This window comes from Acipenser ruthenus, chromosome 6 (genome assembly GCF_902713425.1).
Source record: "Acipenser ruthenus chromosome 6, fAciRut3.2 maternal haplotype, whole genome shotgun sequence".
Lineage (NCBI taxonomy): Eukaryota > Metazoa > Chordata > Actinopteri > Acipenseriformes > Acipenseridae > Acipenser > Acipenser ruthenus.
Genome location: NC_081194.1, coordinates 28,370,429 through 28,383,605, shown reverse-complemented (window position 1 = coordinate 28,383,605; position 13,177 = coordinate 28,370,429). Strand labels below are relative to the sequence as shown.

Below are 13,177 nucleotides of genomic sequence, written 5' to 3'. Positions count from 1 at the left end.
AACTCTCAATACTGGTAACCATTATTGAAGTTTTTCACATGGAGATTGACCGTTCATCTCTTTCAACCACGGTCATAAATCCAATAAAATGTCCACATTTAAAAGGTATAATTAACCTGTTCCTGCTTCCATTAGCATAACAACATGCTATTATTTTGCCGTACAGACATTTGTTATAAGTAAATACATAGCCCCATATGTTTACTTATGACAAGTCTCTGCAGATGTTTTAGTTTTCAGCCCATTTGCACTTTTCACAACACTATTGGTTGGAGGATAAACACATAACTTCCTGTGATAATAGTATTAGGACCCTGACAATGATGATGTAAATACGTTTTGTTAGTTCTCAGCCTAAATAGAGGACATATGAACTACAATGAGTCAATAACAAAATGAATGTCAAGTAGATAAATTGCGACAGCTAAATGAAGTTCAGTGGTCCCTGTTGGTCAAGTTAATAAACCCCAGGACTGTTAATACTGTTTTGTTTTGTTTTGTTAAAGCATACCTTTCAGATTTCAAAATAATGTACATACACTTTCTGAATTGCTGCCAAAGAAAGTGGCACCAATAAAGTTTAAAAGGGGAAGGCTTTTAACTGAAGTGATACATTTCAGTTTACAAATTACATCTTTTGTTCCCCTTTTGCAAATGAAGGAGTTCCCCTGTCTTATAAGAAGAAATAGGTTTTAAGTAATGAAGGGAACTACCTTTCTTCCCTTAAAGATACTGAGGCTACATTTAGCTTCCCCAAAGTTATTAAGAGGTATTGTTCCCACAGAAAACTGTTGGCTCTTTGAACTGAAAAGAAGAAACACTGCATTGTATCACACTTTAACTTTTTATGATGGACCAGCTAATAAGTGAACCTAACAAGTAGGGACAGCATTGTTATTGATAAAACCAGCAGCAATATAGAACAAACGAAGAAACTAAATTAAACCAAACTTAGTAGAACTCGAACTGTCTAATTTCATTTCCCTACCTATTCCTTACCTCTAATGTTACAAACCCACAACAAAATTTGGAGCAAAACACCACAGATAGACTTTGCTTGATCAGGTTTAAAATTCAATTACCCTCTCACCCCTTTCTTTAAATCTGGACTCTGGTACCTAGTACAGGTGGGGGGGTTAACAGTATGTTTGCCCATGATGTAGTTAATACTATATGTGGATAAATAGTTTTTGGTCCCCAGACCCCTCCATTCTAGACAGTCAGCTTAATATTGTAATTTATTAAAGCCAAGAGATCCTGCACTTGATCCCCAGCTCAGCTACTTGATTACTGTGTATATCACTGTGTGTCTCTTTGGTCAAATTGCTTGATCTACTTGTGCTACAGTTCTGTGGAAATAAAACCAAGCTGATGTCCGAAATAAATCTACAGATGTTTTCTAACATAACTTAACCCATTATCCAATGCTGTCAGAAGTAGTGTTTATGGCTCCTTTAAGATCCCACCATACAAAATATAACCCAAGCTGTTCATATGGTTGTGCAGATTCTATTAGGGGTTCATAAACATATTTTTTTTAAATAAATAAATAAATGAAAAAAGAACAGTATATTTTTTCTAATCATCATACTTTTCCAGTCCCTTTTGCTGAAAACATGTTGTTTCATGGGTTTGTTATTTATAGACTGATGGCAATAGGCACCCTGCTAGCTTTTGGCACCAGTTCATATTTCTGTTATCGTAAATTAGGTTGTTACTGGAATTTCTTTCTCAAAATACAGAGGGACGTTAAAGTAGAAGGAGATAAGAAGATACATTGTTGATAATGCAAAGTGCAGTGCAGGTGGGTAATGTTTTTGGGACATAAACATGATAAGGATTCCCCTGGGGCTACTGAGAGCAAAGGCCTGTTCAAACAGAAGTGAATCATTTTTGTCACACACTGGTGATAATTCCTCATCAAAATATTGCCCATCTGCAGACTCCAGTGAAGTGTAGATGTTGCACTCAAAGATCGAAATGCTTAATGAGCAACAAAAGCAGTTCCCAATAGGACTTTTAGGGTTAGGCAAGCCACATGGGAACAATTTTAACATACTTTATTTGCTTTTTTATTTTTTAATTTGAAGTCACCTAGCACGAAACTGAAACTCCATATTCCAGAAGGTTCACATTTGATACCAATTCAATGCAAAATAAATACATAAATAAATATACCGGTATATATAAATTTGAGTGCAGTCTTTTTAAAAAGGAGCCCAAATCAGAGCACTCTTATATATATTTGAATTATTATTAGTCAACTTTTTTTTATTTGATGACTTAAAGTTATAAGCTATGTATATGTTATATATATTATCTGTTTAATTACTTATTGATCCTATTTTCTGCAGTGCTAAATCCACATACACTAGAAACGTATAACAAAGAAATGCTCATTTCAATTAAGTCTTTACTTGAAAAAGATGTTTCCTAACCCAGATCATAAGTAATTAATTCAAAAGAAAAAGAAAAAACTGTGGCACACTACATCACCTGCTGGTCATTCCCATGTAGTGCACCACTTAAGTGTAAACTGGAAGACATCCTGCAGGATTTGTTCAATGTATGTGTTTTACATATGGTATATTGTTTTATAATAAAGAGGCTCTTTACATGATTGTGAAATTGGTTAGACTGACTTGTCTATTAATAATGTATAAAGAGTTCATGTTTAACAAGATGGTCTGGAACCAACTCCCCAGTAATGTTGCTGAAGCTGACACCCTGGGATCCTTCAAGAAGCTGCTTGATGAGATTCTGGGATCAATGAGCTACTAACAACCAAACAAGCAAGATGGGCTGAATGGCCTCCTCTCGTTTGTAAACTTTCTTATGTTCTTATGTTATACCTAATAAAACTTCCAATGTTTCTCTATTCAAAAATCTTCATAGGGTATAAGCCTTATTTCTCTTTGTAGATGGGAGTTACTGCATTACACAGAGAAACTGTGTGAAAAGTAGCTTCAAATTATTTGAATTGTTTATTTCCTTTTGTATGTACTGTATTTCATATGTTTGCAATTAACCTGAGTGATTCTGTGTTCTGTTGCTCCAGTATTACGTTTTTCATTAGTTTCTCTATATCTGTTTACTTTTAAGTCCTAACTGCCGGCAATTAACACATTTCCATTCAAATTATGTGACAATAAACTGCTAACCTAATCTACTCTACTCTACATGTATATTTAAATGTACTTTTGATTCTTCCAGATGGGTAGTTTTGTAAAATGTATTTTTTACTTCATGTTTATTGCATAGCTAATTGATTACAACACTTTGATGTAACATTTCTATGAGTACTGCTTTAGGATAGCATCTGAAATCTGATTGCAGTCGTGTGTTACTATAGTCATATTTTGTAGCCAGTAACTTTTAGTTTATTCTGTATTTTCTTTTTTTTTCAACTAAGTAGCAATGAAAATTCTGAGATGTTTTAAAACATTAGGTTTAGGATATTGGATTTATAGGAAACATGCTTTCAAGTTATTAAATCAGCAACATACAATACAGGGCTTTGTTTTATAGGCCCACAAAAACTGTCAATTTCTTCTTTTTAAGCATGGTACTTAATGTGCAATCTTTGTGATGACCAGATCCAATTTCAAAAGTGGTTCTTTAAAAGATTGCATGATGTGGAGTCGCTTGGTTTTTCCATTTTAAAAAGGTGCATAACAACAACAACAACAACAACAATAATAATAATAATAATAATAATAATAATACTACAACAAGGAACAGAGCATACCAGATTTAAAAATGGCTGTTCCATTTGTTATGAAATGCTACTGCTAACTCTAGTTAAAGGTATAAAAAAGTGAAGTTGAAAAGGTTTGGGCTCATTCCTCTGACACTGTAGAAGAGTTCATGAAGTTAAACAAAACATTTTCTACTTTACCTCAGATTTTAAAATTAGTTTATTACATTATTGAGATGTTCATGGTAAGTGTATAATGTAAACCATTTTAGTACATAGTTATGTATAGAAATATTTATAAACAAATATTTCATCACATACCAAGATCACCTAAAGGTAAACCACATAAAATTAACCACATTAAACAACCAATCAAATAAAAAGAGCTTCAAGAGTTTTTGATCATCCACTGTTTAATAATTAACTACAAAGTTTTGCATGTATGTATGTATGAATGTACAATATGTCTTGTATTTACTCCTGTCTTTTTTTTTTTTTTAAGATATATTGGCGCCACCAGCTGGATTGAGTTGATATAAAAAAACTGAATTTACACAAATACACCACTAAGCTACATATATACATATTTAAAAACAAAAACTTGGTAGAATTGCTAGAACTGACAGCCACATACAGCGATGGCTGTCCGTTGTTATTTAAAATGCACATAAACCTCACTACAGCATTAAGGAACTCTAAATAATGTCTGCCTTTTTGCCATCAGTCCATTGAGTGTCAAAGAGTTTATACACCATAATTTCAGTACTGAGGCAACTGCTTTCAGAAATTTTAACCCAAACATTAAAGTAAAAAAAGAGTACTTTTCCAACACGTTCAAACCTACCCAGAATAAAAGTGCACCTCCACTACATTCAATTTTATTATGTAACAAACCTGACTAATGCCACTGAGCCATTAGGTAATAAAGCAATTAGGTGCTGAAAATCTACCAGCCCCACAAGTAGCATGATAAAGTCCATTTCATTAAAAAAAAAAAAAAAAAATACATTATAAAATTTGCCAAAACATCTATTCCTAGAACAACAAAGAGTAAATGCATGCACATTTCTCCAAAAAACAGAAATGCATTATTTAATAAGCAGATTTTTACTTAAATATCTCGGACTTGCTTCCTTCTGTAGATGTTTTGTGCATGTTATACAAAAAATAAAAAGCATGTTGGATTGCTAAATTCCATTTCAGTTTTTTGCAGTTCTCTATATTATTCAATATTTTTCTGTTTGTAGTAGTAGTGTTAGTATTGCAACTAATTGATGTGTAAAAAAAAAGGTAGCTTTTATTTCTAGATTAGTCAGCTCTAACTATATGAACATAATTTAGATATATGGAAGTACAGTATTTTTTGTAAATGTCAATTTTTTTAAATGTTAATGTAATATTATTCAGCAGGTTTCATTCGACTTTATGAAGCAAAATTATATCATTCTATAGGGTGATGCAAAACTTTTGTCCATAGCTATACAACAACCAGGATACATGTTTTTATTTATTTTTGGGGTTATTGTATCTTTCAGTTTTCAGCAAAAGAAAAGCTGAGACACTTGCGAAATGTTGATACTCAGCCAATGAGAAATGTAGTTGTCCAGTCAATCTGTGACAGACGGAGTAGTGCAATCAGAGACCCAATTGACTTGCCTGTTTAAGAATACAGCCACTTATCTCACATTTAGGTCTGATGCCTTCTAGTATGTTTTTCTGCTTTATGTGGGAGTGCAACTGTTTTATTTAATTAAAACACGCTCAGAGGAAGCCCACTTTCTGTATGTTTTCAAATATTTTATAATCGTGTATAAATAAATATGATTTTCTGATTTGTTCTAAAAACAACAATACAGTCAAATTAAATGTATTGCCAAAGTTACCCTTTATATGTTATACACTTTTGTGGTATCTTGTGTAATGTTTAAAGCAAGAACACTATTTGAATAGTGTACAATAGCTGTGTATGTTACTGTGATAATGTAATAGTGTTTGAAGCAGGGCTGGGGCCATGCACATAAGAAAGAGGATTCTGTAATTGTTTATTGTGAATACGAGTGTTGTGATTGTATAAATAAGAACAGGATTAGTTGTAATGGGGAACCCGACAATCTGCGCGTAGCAGCCTGCCTGCTGTGTTTAGTTGCGGGAACGAGCAGCATGTGTGTGTTTACCAGCTGCAAGCTCCTAATCAGCAGGTGGGCGTGGTGCAGCAGAGCACCAGGAATAAAAGGGTCCCGATTATACAGATCAAGGCTGCTGTAAGCCATAGGGGTCAGAGTGCTGCTGCTGCTGAAGCATCGGTCCGTCTGTGCTGCTGAACGACTGGGTTCAGGAAACAAAGTGGCCGTCTCTAACGGGGACTGTGTGTATATTCTGAGGTCGGGAGGTGGTCGGTGGTTTGTTCTGGGAGAAGGAAGCTGCAACGCACCAACGATCGTGTGTATATCCAAGGTTGGAGTTGGGTGAACTACACAAGGAACAGGGAGTTAGTTTGGGGATAGTAGATCCCACACAATACAGCAGACATGTGTGGAAGCAGGACCTCCATCTGTTAGCGGAGTAGCGCAAGCCGTCTTATTTTTGTACACTGTTTATTTTGCCTTTTGTAGGTCAGGCCGTATGTTCTTTGTGAGCTACCATTGCTGGTAGCGTGACATGGGGTTCCTCTACTATGTAAATAAATCTGCGTGCCTGCAGGGCATGTAAATCACAGCCTTCTAGTCTCCTGTCAATCAAGTAGCAAACATGCATCTACATCATCCAGATAAGTCAATCAATCAATCAATCAAACATTTCAAGTACTCCTTCCAACAAGTGTAACGAGTCCCCTGACACAGCGATATTGATATTTTTCCATTTTCTTATCTTTCTGAGTCATTATGAGCATCATTACTCAAGTTTAATTTATTTTGGTTCTGGCTATGAGTACCGCATACAGACACTGAATACGTCATTGGAAAGCCCCTAGTCTGTACTTTTAAACAAGCCAGGTAGATGGCTTTTACGGTGCCTGAGTAATATGCACGTAACCACCGGGGCGCCAACGCCCTGAAATCAACGGGCTGAGTGTAAAGAGTTAATATGAGTACAATATAACAGGTAATTTTTGTAAAAATATATTATCTGGCCAAAGAGTCAGGAACGTAACCCCAATTTATAACATTGTTCCTATGGGAAAATGTGCTTCGACTTACGACGCTTTGACTTACAACGTGACTTTCAGCAACAAACTGTGTTGTAAGTGCAAGGACTGCCTGTAATTAAAATAAATGAACACAGACTTTTACCAAGAAAAAAAAAAACCTGTATGTCAGAAACTGTCACATCATATGAATATTACAATTTGAAGCTACTTGCCGTTTCAGAAAACACACCATTTTAGTTCCCCCACTATTTAGATAATTATTATTAGATAATTGACCACGACAATAAGAGTTTGAAGATTCCTTTGACCGTTACCCTAGAATAAATACGGCGCTACAAACAACGTACCTAGCTGAGAAAATCTGTGAGGTTTATGATGGTAATATGCTAATGATGGTAATCATGTGTTTTAGAAAGTCAATCTGGTAATTCAGTAAAAAAAAGCTTTAGCTGATGAAACACCAGTCTGAATTAAGTCTTTGTGCTACTTACTGAAAACACTTAAATAAGAATCACAAATGTTAAAAACAGCTCAATTTCATAAAAAACTGCACATCTTTATAAAATCAATAACTGTGTTTTTAGTTTTGCTAGATGTTAGCAGTCTGAAACATATGACATCCTCAAAACGTCAAAATAAAACCAAAGTAAACTTCTAGTCTTAAATACTACAATGAAGGCAGAAAGTCAATCATTAATTTTATTTTTACACTATAGTATCTCATAGCTTTTGCTTAGAAAACTAAAATACTGTAATATAATAAAAACATCAAGGCAGTGATACTGTATAATAGTAAGTTTTGTAGTTATCTTAATTTTCCTCATTAAAAACACCCACATCAAAGAAAAAATCTTTGCAATAGATTAATGTTGAAGAAGTGTGTTTGACAAGATGATTCCCCTTTCTTTTCTTCAAACAGCAATAACAACTATACTTCATGAACTCAATGAATAGGATGCAATATGCTGGTTGCATAAACGGTAACTGATTGAAGCTTACAGTGAATCTTTCAAACAAATCAAAGTTGATTGTGCTAACCTGGGGCGCAGTACATTCTGTCTGTGGCATCACTGTCACAGGATTCTTCAACCTCACTCCACTTGCTGAAATATGTTAGTTGAATGTGTCCTAAAAACAAAAACGACAGGAGAAATCTAAACATTTTTCCCTTACATTTTCAGCGGAAGTGAACTGTAATTATTCCTTTGTAGCTAAAAAACAGTATCATTAAGAATAATGGCATCATTAAGTACTAGAAGCTATTACTGTGGGTGAATTTGCCTCGTTGATAATGAGGCTTCAGACAGGAAATGAAGATACTAATTACAGGATAAAACGCCTACTCAGTTAATTGGAAGCAACAGCGAATAAAAAGAAATGCATTTGCAAAAGTTCCTGACCTCTGTCATTCAATAAGATGTTGTTTGGGTTCAAATCACGGCATACAATTCCTTCTCGGTGAAGTGCATCAAGGGCAACAACCAAGCCCACTGCCCAGCGCTGAATGAGCATCTCTGGAATGTGCGCTTGGGAAGCTAGCACTAAAAGCTCATCCAGATCCTTGAAGAGCTGAGAAACTTCTTTGTCCCCAGTCACTCTTTCTTTACAGGGACCTGTAGCATTTGACTCTTCATCTTTGACGTTATTCTGGCACTCCTCAACAAAAAGTAAGGCCTGATTTTCAGAATTTCCTATATTTCCATCTAAACCAGCTGGTTTATGTAAACTCAGTGGAGGCACACAGACGTCCACGGTCAGAGTGTCCATGTTGTGTGATGTATGAAGTTCTAAAGAAGCTGGTGTGACATGTTCCTGAGAAAAAGAATCAAAACTATCAAACATAGTTTCATTTTCTGTTTTTAAACCTAAAAGAGTAGACTGATCTTTCTCTAATTGTATTGTAGTACCAGTACCACATTTACTTGACAAGTCCTTTTCATTAGTGGTACCTGAGGTATTTGAGATTACTCTGCCAGAGTCATTTAGTGTTCCTTTAAGAGTAAGTCCTTGGCCTAAACTGTGATTAAGTTGCAAAACATCAGGCTTTCCAAATGTAAGGGATCCTTTTGCCTCTTCTATGAGGCAACTTTTGGACAGAATCTGTTTTTCTTCCGAAGAATCGGAAACACCTGGCAAGTTCACTAGAAGGTCAGGTCTGCCTTCATCGTAACTTCCTGTATCTCCAAAAGCAGCATCTTGGAATGAGATAACAGGAACTGACTCGTTGGATCCTCTATCACTATCTCCAATTACAAAGTCTGCTGTGCCTCCGTTTATTTCAACAGGGTCAAAAGGACCTGAACTTGACTCAGCATCAGGCACAGCATGGACATTTTTTATTGGTTCTGATTTCAAGCTTGGAAGCTTGTCACCAAGGTCAGGACCCACAAGCTCACTGGCACTGTCTTTACTGTCTATCCGGAAAAACTCCATAGGGCTCTTTTTAGACTGGTTCAGTGAATCCGTGGTTTTGGTTGGACTAAACACTTCAGGGTTCGCATCTTCAGTAAAGAACTTAAGTTCCTGAGCCGTGATTGGGGAACACAGGCTGTCATTGCTGAGCAAGGAATGAGGTCTTGAGCATTGTGCCCCAACTTGGGGGCTTGCGCTGTCATCTTCGGATTTGAGCAGTGGCTCCTCAGACAAAGAGTCTGGTTCTATCTTCTCCTGTTCATACTCATTACATAATTTTAAGTAACTATTAGTGAATTCCTCTTCAGATGTGGCCCCTGAGTCAAGTAACCCATGAGTGTTGTCCTGGCCATCCTCATCCTGAGTGCTGCTGTCTTCTTGGGAGCTGGGAGTCAGGCTAGTCTTTATGGGCAGAACCTGCAGTGTTCTGCCATCACCTTGCCCTCCTGATTCAATGCTGCTGCCTCCTACTTCTAAGCCAGGAACTAATTGTTCAATATCATAGACTACTGTAGGATGGGATCTTTCAGTGTAGGGGATGTCGAAACTTTCTTCTGGGCTTTTGTTTAGGAACCTGCTCACATAGGACCATAGCTTCCCACCTAGAGGCACAAACCCAAATGTTAGGGTTCGGAAAAAAAACAAAACATTTACATCATATTAAAACAATGCGTGAGAGCATTGAGAAAAAAAAATGTAATTTTGTATTGAGTTCTCCTGGAGCAATCATTTATTCTGGTATAACAATTGTATTTTAGTAAAATACAGTATATCTGTTTAAACACCAACATGCTTTCCTTTTTTTTTACTGCACTCCTTACTATCAATCAAAAGCTATTAGCACATTATCTTCATTAAAGCATCCTGAACCTTAAATACTTATGCAGGCATATGCAAATTATACTTAATGCAATTTAGCGACATAGTTTTAAATAGGGCCTGTGCACTATACATTATTTCTATGCCTCAGCTGTGCTCTAAAATCACTCAGAAATGATGTCTGAATTGCTACTGTGTACATAAATATTTAAATCAATTAAAACCCTTTTCTTATTTATTGTATTATTCTAGTCAGGCTTCTTTATAATCTTTAATAGACTTCTCTGGGTTTACAATTAGCCAGTACTCATACAAAATATGTAAATTGATTTATAAATGGCTCTGTATTACAGATTTAAAAGTGTGTTCCTGGTTTCCAATTTACTTAAATTCCATTTCACTTTCTAAAAGTCCTTAAAAGCTAAGCAGTACAATCTTGCCAATCAGAAATACTGACACATTAGTCATTTATTTTCTGCCTCAACTAAATGATGTTTTTATAAGCTCTGCTTTTGTTTTATTTAATGTTGCTGCTTGGTTTGTTCTAAGTTAAACTCCAATGTTAATGTAAAAGGTGATTTGAAGCCAGTGTACCTAGCCATGTATCTCAGGCTTCCAAATTTCAAATACAATTATTGGGGGGGGGGGGGGGGGGGGGGGGAGGCGGTATTGCAAGTGGCCTTCCCACGGGTCATTTGGTCATTTAATTGCCGACCACTGTTCTAGACCCTTGCTCTTTCTGCAATAATGTACAACAAACAAATAGTTTGATTCTCACATTCACTTACAGGCAATCTCAGAAGCCATGTTTATGGGCATCAAAATACAATAATTGTGGGTTGATAAATGAATGGCTGATAGTCGTCGTCACTATCAGATGCCTTCAGCAAAGGCATTCAATGTTCCTTCATTTGTGTCACTTAACTAATATAACACCAGTTAAGCTATCTTGATTCTCTCTTCCCTTCCAATTCATTACGCAGTATTATGTAGGTATTCTTGCAAGAAATCTTATCAGCAAATACCTGACATCTAATTGCATTTCAGAAATGCATGTCGGTTCATAACCAGATCATAACGACCCCATGTGCTGCTGCTAATAATAACCTGCAATATCACCTGCTGTACAAAATAATATTAGTCACACACTACATTCCTCTGCAACATCTGGCTATCTGAAGGGCAGTAATAAAAATCTGCTAGCCTGGAATAAGAAAAGCCCAAATAACTCAGCAGCACATCCGCAGAAGTGACCCCTTCTGTCGTACTGTCTGGCTTTGTGCTTCCCCCTATTGCTTCAATGCTGTTGATGCAGTAAATTAAAACAATTAAGCACATTTTTACCGCAAAGGGTATTGTTCTGCTTGTGCTCACTGAGTCCTTAATCCAACAGAGCACATGTAGGTAAAGACTATAAGGTTTTGTAATGAGGCCAGCAGTTAATTCCCAATACGAATATGAATGCACTCATTTGTAACTTGGACATTAGGCATTTAATATGTTTATCTATAAAAAAAAAAAAAAAAAAAAATCTCTTCCGATTAAAATGAAGGTTAAAATAAAACACTGTGAATGATAAAACTTTAAAAAATCTGACCACCGCATTTAAGATCATGTTTGCATTATCTATTATCATACCTATCATGCCAGGTATTGAAATCTGGATTGCTTTGCTCCAACCTTGCTATTCCAAAATCAACTTCACAGAAAGTGGCACTGTAGTTTTGTATTATTACAGTAGTCTCCACATATAGAAACACCGCCTAAGACAACACTTTGGCTAAGAGAACACCCTTGTGGTGAAACAGATTTTTCCCATTGTAAATGCTCCACCTAGAGGTACAGGAAATTTGCTTAAAGAACACCTTTTTGGCACAGATAGTGATTCGTTCACAACTGATACAGTACTGTTTTGTAACCTGATAACTCATCATCGTCAAACTTAAATTCAAACGGTACATTCAATCTTTTAAAAACGGACTTGTCATCGTGCCTTGTCATCTTGAGGCCCACTGATTGGTTTATTCAATCTTTCCAGAACCGCCATTTTGTATTCTGATTTCCATGGGTGCATCTCATTGCTACAAAATGGCACAGCTGTTTCTCTTGCTACTAAAAGTTGGAAATTGTCCAAGCTCTTGAAAAAAACTTGAATCAGACACAAGTCGCCAAGCAATTTGGTGTTTCCAGTTCTGCTGAGTTCCTTCATTTTTTAACGTGTGTAGGGGTGCTGTGTTAATTTAGTTTGACAGTTAGTTTATTAAAGTTAGTTTGTCTGTTACTTTATTATTATAGTTTATTAACATACACTTGCCTATTGCTTTTCTCTTACTTATTCTGTTAATTTCATATGTTGATGCATGTGCGTCATGATAACTAATAAATATGTATTTATTTATTGATTCATATTGTGTCTGGTGGTCAACTCTTTAAATTTCTTTAAATTTCAAGCAAATTCTACTATACTATCAGTCCTGCTGTTGCCTTCCCCCTGTGCACGCTCCACTCTCCCCTGTCAAGTCGGACTTGCTCAACAGGCTACAGTCCGACGAGTGCGTGCTGGGGTACCTGCGTCCACTTCTGACACCAATGTAGTGATCTCAGTTAACGCAGGCAAGCACATCATGTGATGCGCCTGCCTACGTTAACCGAGATCGCTACAATATCACAGTGACTGCCCACCAACAAGCTTTAATTGTCTTGCAGCTGATTAACACGAACAGACTACTGCACTAAACACTTTAACATGGAAGCATTTTGCTAAAAGCCATTTTTGACTGCCTGATATAAATATCCCCTTTCTACTTTCAACAAATTATTAGCACTTGGAAATATTCACTTCAAAACAATGTGCTTATTCTCGCTAGATTCGATACCACACAAGACACACATAGCATTTTACATTGTCCCTGCTCAAGTGTTCAACAATAAAATTTGAATTCAATTTAAAAAAAAAATATCTGTTTTCTCTCTACACGTTTGCATTTGTTTGAAGAAATGCATGACTTTTGTTTACAATTGCTTTTTTTAATTTTTAGTTTGGAACCTTAGTTTTGTTTTTCAAGAGCATAACCTGTTTTTGGACATAACATTTTTAGTTG

At 36.0% G+C, this 13,177-nt stretch overlaps 1 protein-coding gene across 6 annotated transcripts in view; it reads right to left on the bottom strand.

The window, feature by feature from the left end:
* The window catches only part of LOC117410913 (ribosomal protein S6 kinase delta-1-like), a 154,601-nt gene that overhangs the window by 86,501 nt on the left and 54,923 nt on the right, over nt 1-13,177 (bottom strand). For all 6 annotated transcript variants that reach the window (XR_009328866.1, XR_009328867.1, XR_009328868.1 and 3 more), the window contains 2 exons: nt 8,246-9,859; nt 7,884-7,973 (listed from right to left, as the gene is read on the bottom strand). Coding sequence is in view for 3 of the 6 variants with exons in the window: in XM_059025314.1 (XP_058881297.1) it covers nt 7,884-7,973; nt 8,246-9,859 (1,704 nt within the window). In the remaining 3 variants the exon portion in view is untranslated. The remainder of the gene's footprint in view (nt 1-7,883; nt 7,974-8,245; nt 9,860-13,177) is intronic.